The sequence below is a fragment of the Cervus elaphus genome, chromosome 20, assembly GCF_910594005.1.
Source record: "Cervus elaphus chromosome 20, mCerEla1.1, whole genome shotgun sequence".
Taxonomy (NCBI): Eukaryota; Metazoa; Chordata; class Mammalia; order Artiodactyla; family Cervidae; genus Cervus; species Cervus elaphus.
In genome coordinates this window covers 119,841,574-119,846,899 of record NC_057834.1, presented here as the reverse complement: position 1 = coordinate 119,846,899, position 5,326 = coordinate 119,841,574, and the positions used below count along the sequence as shown (strand labels likewise).

Below are 5,326 nucleotides of genomic sequence, written 5' to 3'. Positions count from 1 at the left end.
AGGCTGGGTTGGGGGCAGGGCATTCGCTGCTCCTGCCCGGGCCCCCGCCCCCGCCCCGCGTGTTCCGCAGCTCTAGCGCCCCCGCCCGCCTTCTCCCGACCAGCAGCCCTTGCCCGCCGTCTCCTCTTGAAAGCTGCTCAGACCTACTGGTCCCCACCGTGCCTGCTGCCTTTTAAATTCTTTAGGCACACGCTGGAGTCGTCGTCCTTCAGCATGGAAGGCCCTTTCATCAGCTGTTAATCACAGCAGCAGCGTCTCTTTACTGAGCATTTCTATATGCAGGACTCTGATTCATAGCACGTGAGCCCAAGTTTCATCCCCATTATACAGACGAGGAAACTGAAGCTGAGAATCATCAAGAGATTTGCCCCAAAACTGAATTCTTTTCGAGATTCCAGCTGTTTCTGAGGTCTTCTCATCTTCTGCTTCCTGACACCTACCTTGAACTCCAGCCAAACTGAACTACTCTTCTCCCCAGAGAGACACCTGGGTTTGTTCTCGACAAGTCCTTATACCTGGAACGCTGTCTCTCCACCCAATGCCATCATCTTCTTCATCCCCTGGACTTGGACAGTGACATCAATACCTGTGTCTCACCTGGAGCAGGCCCCCCTGTGATGGCACCAATCCGTCTGTCCTCAAGAAATTCCTCCTGTCTGGGGCTTACCTGATAGAAGCCCCTCTTGAATGGTGGACCTCTCAGAGGCAGGGACAGCACTTTCAACTCTGCTCAGCCCAATCTTCAGTTTCGGAGATGGACCCCAGGCCCTGGCCTGTGCTGGGAGTAGTGTGGTGAACTTTGAGATCAGCAAGTCCTCTAAGTGTGCCAGCCTGTACCTGCCTTAGCATCCTGGCACTGGCTGCTCCCTTTGCACGTGGCTGTCTTCCCATCATTTAGGGCTCAGTTCACAAGAGAGCATCTCAAGGGAACTTTTCTTGATGCACCCACATCACTTTATATTCTTTATTCCACTATCTTATTTTCAGAGCAGTTGACTGCCTGAAATCCTTAGGTGTTTGTTTACAGTAATTTATGGAGGGTAAGGCACAATATAAATAAATAAATAATGTTAGGTGATAATAACATGTTATGCAAAAAACAACAGGCTAAGAGAGACAGAGATAAGGGGACATGTGAGCAGAGACCTGAAGGAAATAAGGCATGGTCTGTACGGATATCTGGGGGAAGAGCCTTCCAGATGGAACAGCAAGTGGAAAGGCCCTGATGCGGGAGCATGCTTGCCCTGCTTGTGGAACAGTAAGGAAGTGACTGTGCGAAGGAGGCATGGGGACAGGCAGTTTGGTTTTTCAGGGCTTTGTAGGCTTTGGTTGAGGACTTTGGTTTTAAATCTGAGATGGGGAGTCACTATGGGTTCTGAGTAGTGAAAGTGAAAGTAGCTCAGTGGTTTCCGACTCTGCAACCCCATGGACTAGTGCATGGAATTCTCTAGGCCAGAATACTGGAGTGGGTAACCTTTCCCTTCTCCAGGGGATCTTCCCAACCCAGGGATGGAACCCAGGTCTACTGCATTGCAGGTGGATTCTTTACCAGCTGAGCCACAAAGGAAGCCCAAGAATACTGGAGTGGGTAGCTTATATGCACCACTTTTAAAAAGGATCATTTTGACTGCTGGTGGAATATAGGCCGTGGGGGACAAGGATGGAAGCTCTCCTAAGGGTGACTAATTTTTCCTAGTTTACCTGGCATTTCCCTGATTTTAGCATCAAAATTCCTATGTCCTGGAAACTCCCTCAATCGCAGGCAATCAAGGACGGCTGGTCACACTATAGGGGGAGACCAGGTGAGAGAGGATGGTGCTTGTGCTAGAGTGATGGTGGTGGCATACTGGTCAGATTCTGGGCATGTCTTGAAAGCCTAAAGATTTTGCTACTGGAATGAATGTGGGTGTGAGAGAATGAAGAGCATCAAGGATGACTGTCAGGTTTTTGGCTTGAACAACTGAAAGAAGTTGCCATTTACAGACAGGAGGAAGGCTGGCTTAGGTATTGGAAGATGGGCCATCAGGAGTTTGGTTTTGGACGAGGTAGTTTGAGGTAACTTAATAGACTGGCTAGGAGGTATGTCAGTCAGGCTTTTGGGTATATGAGTCAAGTTCAGAGAAATGATCTGGGCTGGAGCTATAACAGTGAGAGTTGACAGTGTAGCTATGATATTTAAAGCCGTGAGTCTGGGGGAGATCACTGAGGGAATGAATGTGGATAGAGGGCTGAGGACTGAGTCCTAGGGCACCTGACATTTAGAGACCAGGGAAAAGAAGGCACACTAGCAAAGGAGACTGAAAAGCAGGAGCCAGTAAGGAGAGCCCAGATTAAGTGGAACCAGGAGAGAAATCTATGCTCATTATCCCCAAGTGCCATGCTGAAGGCTTAAAGAGGGAAGTAATTAGATGGTGCCAAGAAGCCAATCTAAGCTTAGTGGTGCAACCTACATGGAGGCTGACTTGGGCTTAGTTAGCTTTCTGAGCTGCCTGTAACCTCAGGAGGCGTGAGCAAGTCCCTGACCCAAGCAGTTCTAAGGATTACTGGTGCATAGAGGAGATCTGCTTCTAGGACTCAAGCATCTGCTGGGAGTTGGACTAGACAGCTCTCAAAGTGCCTTCAAACTGGACATGGTGAAATTCTGGGAGCTGATGGAAACAACTGTCTGTCACAGAGTATGGGGTGTTGGGCTGAGCCTTGAAGGATAAGCAGATGTTTGAGGATGGGGTGAGGGGGGGAGTGGGGAGGGGCACTCCTAGGTGGAGGAGCAGTGTGAGCAAAGCTCCAGAGATGGGAATGGGCAGGGTCTGTTGAAGAGTCATCTGGTCAGAAGGGAAACGCGTATGAAGGATGGGGAGGAAGGTGAGGCTGGTGGGAAGCTCCCATAGGGCCAGAAACATTTGCCAACACTTGGCTGAAGGAAAGTAATTAAACAAAAGAGATTGTAAGAGCCAAGGAAGGAGGTGATAACTCAATCATAGAAGACTTGAGGTCAGGGCTGCCCACTGCTCTGGGTGTACCCTGTCCCAGTCCCCATTTGGGACAGGTATCCATCAACTTTTCCTTAAAGCCTAGGGACACAAAAAGCCGCTGAGGGCCCTAGGACCCTGTCCTGGAGGCTGCTCTGTGGGTCAGGGGTAGAGGACCAACAATTCAGAGCGTGGGTCAGGCCCTGGTAGAAGCAGTAGAGGTGCACAATGTCCAGAAAACACCACTGGTGGAGTCCCTTCCTTCCATTAGACTTTACAAATGCTGCCCCTGGATCTTCAGTGTTCGGAACTCAGTGACCCGCTTTTAAGGAACAATGGGGTCTGGGCATTCTGGGGACTCCTATTGGCTAAACAGATGAGTAGGGGAGCTCCCTCTCACCAGTGAGGTACCAAGATTTGACTGTATGGATCCCCAAAGCGAGGACCTCAGCCTCCCTGGTGGTAAATGCGCTCCCTCCCCAAACCCCTGCTGCTTGCTTTGTGCCCTTAGGCTTGGGGGCACTCAGGGAAGACCTTTTGCCTGGATGGGAGTGATGACTGCCTGCATGGAAGAGTATTAGAGGTGGGACAGGGTTTACTCTAGAAAACCACAGATTTCTTGAGGGCAGAGGCCATGTATCTCTGCCCACCCAGAGAATATCCCAGGACCATCTCAATTGAATGGTTAGGGTTTGGTGAAATGGGATGGGATACTGGTGTCCCATCCACTGGTAAACTGCTACTTTCTTGATGGGCTTTGCCTGCAGTGAAGCTTCTTATTCTGATGTTTTGGATGGGCCAGGGTTGGGATCCAGAGGCTTGAGTAAGCCTGGGCAGCATGCTTCTCTAGACCTTACTTCCCTTATCTGTGAAGGGCTAAAGGTGGCCTCTTAAGCTCTCTGAAAATTCTGTTTTGACTGAATAAAAGAATGATGAGGCAAGTTAATGAGAAGAAAAGCAAGGAATGGAGAGAGTGGTTAAATGGAGGAGTTGTTCAGTCGCTAAGTCGTATCCGACTTTGCGACCCCATGGGTTACAGCACACCAGGCTTTCCTGTCCTTCACTGTCTCCCAGGGTTTGCTCAAACTCATGTCCATTGAGTCAATGATGCCATCCAACCATCTCATCCTCAGTCATCCCCTTCTCCTGCCTTCAATCTTTCCCAGCATCAGCATCTTTTCCAATGAGTGGTCTCTTCGCGTCAAGTGGCCAAAGTATAGGAGCTTCAGCTTTAACATCAGTCCTTCCATTGAGTATTCAGAATTGGTTTCCTTTAGGATTGACTGGTTTGATAAGTGGAGGGGACGACTGGTGAAAGGGCTAAGGAGAGGAATGAGAAACAGCTGAGACTCCTCAAACTACACCTTTCAGCCAGCTTATTCTTTTTTCTTATTGCCTTTAGTGTGGGTGTCACTGTACTTTGGATTCCTGGGGCTGTGTTCTGTGGTAACTGGCAGCTGCATTCTCTTTCTGCACTGGAGGAAGAACCTGCGGCGGGAAGAGCGTGCCCAGGAGTGGGTGGAGGTGATGAGAGCAGCCACATTCACCTACAGCCCGCTGTTGTACTGGATTAACAAGCGACGGCACTATGGCATGAACACAGCCATCAATACTGGCCCTACCCCTGCTGCCACCAAGACTGCGACTGACGTCCAGAGTTCAGATCGCCCCTGGGAGCTGGATGTCCCTGAGAGCAGGAGCTGTGCTGCTCAAGACAGCAGCCCCAAGGTGGAGGCCCCTGGCCCCCTGCAACCTGCAGTGCAGCCTCCCCCACAGCAGCCCCCACCTTCTTCCCCAATGCTGCGGCCCCAGGCCAGCTCCCCATTCCCAATTCCCATCTTTCAGGAGGTGCCCTTTGCCCTCTCCCTGTGTAACCTACCCCCGATGCTGAACCACTCGGTCTCCTACCCTTTGGCCACCTGTCCTCAAAGGAATGTCCACTTCAGTTCTCTCCCCACAATGGCCCAGGGGGACCACTGCTTGAATGCCAAGCCCTTTGCTTCAGAACTGTAGCCTCCTCTCACTGAGGATGGGAGCTGGAGGTATCAGGGGCAGAACAGGAAATAGAGCTGATCTCAGGGAGGTGGTATTGACACAAGGCCAGGGCCCATGTGGATGTCACCTAATGAAAGATTTAAAAAGTCCAAGGCTCCATGTGTCTCATTTGTTGTTAGGAGGGCAGTGTCTGACGGGGGGCATTTTGCAAACCACGCTAAAGTTCAGTCTCACCAACACCAGTGGGAATGGCTGTGGGGAGACACATTGAGCCAGTACTTGTGACGGGCTCAACATCCCTCTATCTGTTATTTCAGAACAAAACCATGTGCCAGACCCTGGGTTAGGTGCTGTTCTGTGGG

General features: G+C 50.7%; 1 protein-coding gene across 3 annotated transcripts; it reads left to right on the top strand.

Moving 5' to 3' along the window:
• Positions 1-205: 205 nt before the first annotated feature.
• TEX38 (testis expressed 38) lies at positions 206-5,113 on the top strand. 3 transcript variants are annotated; one of them, XM_043877016.1, is made up of 2 exons: positions 206-1,013; positions 4,372-5,113. In XM_043877016.1, the coding sequence occupies exon 2, from the start codon at positions 4,497-4,499 to the stop codon at positions 4,980-4,982; it is 486 nt and encodes a 161-aa protein (XP_043732951.1). In that variant the 5' UTR covers positions 206-1,013; positions 4,372-4,496; the 3' UTR covers positions 4,983-5,113. The 3 variants fall into 3 exon arrangements, with proteins under 3 accessions (XP_043732951.1, XP_043732949.1, XP_043732950.1); XM_043877014.1 differs by having other exon boundaries at positions 206-1,040; XM_043877015.1 differs by lacking the exon at positions 206-1,013 and adding an exon at positions 1,159-1,258.
• Positions 5,114-5,326: the final 213 nt, after the last annotated feature.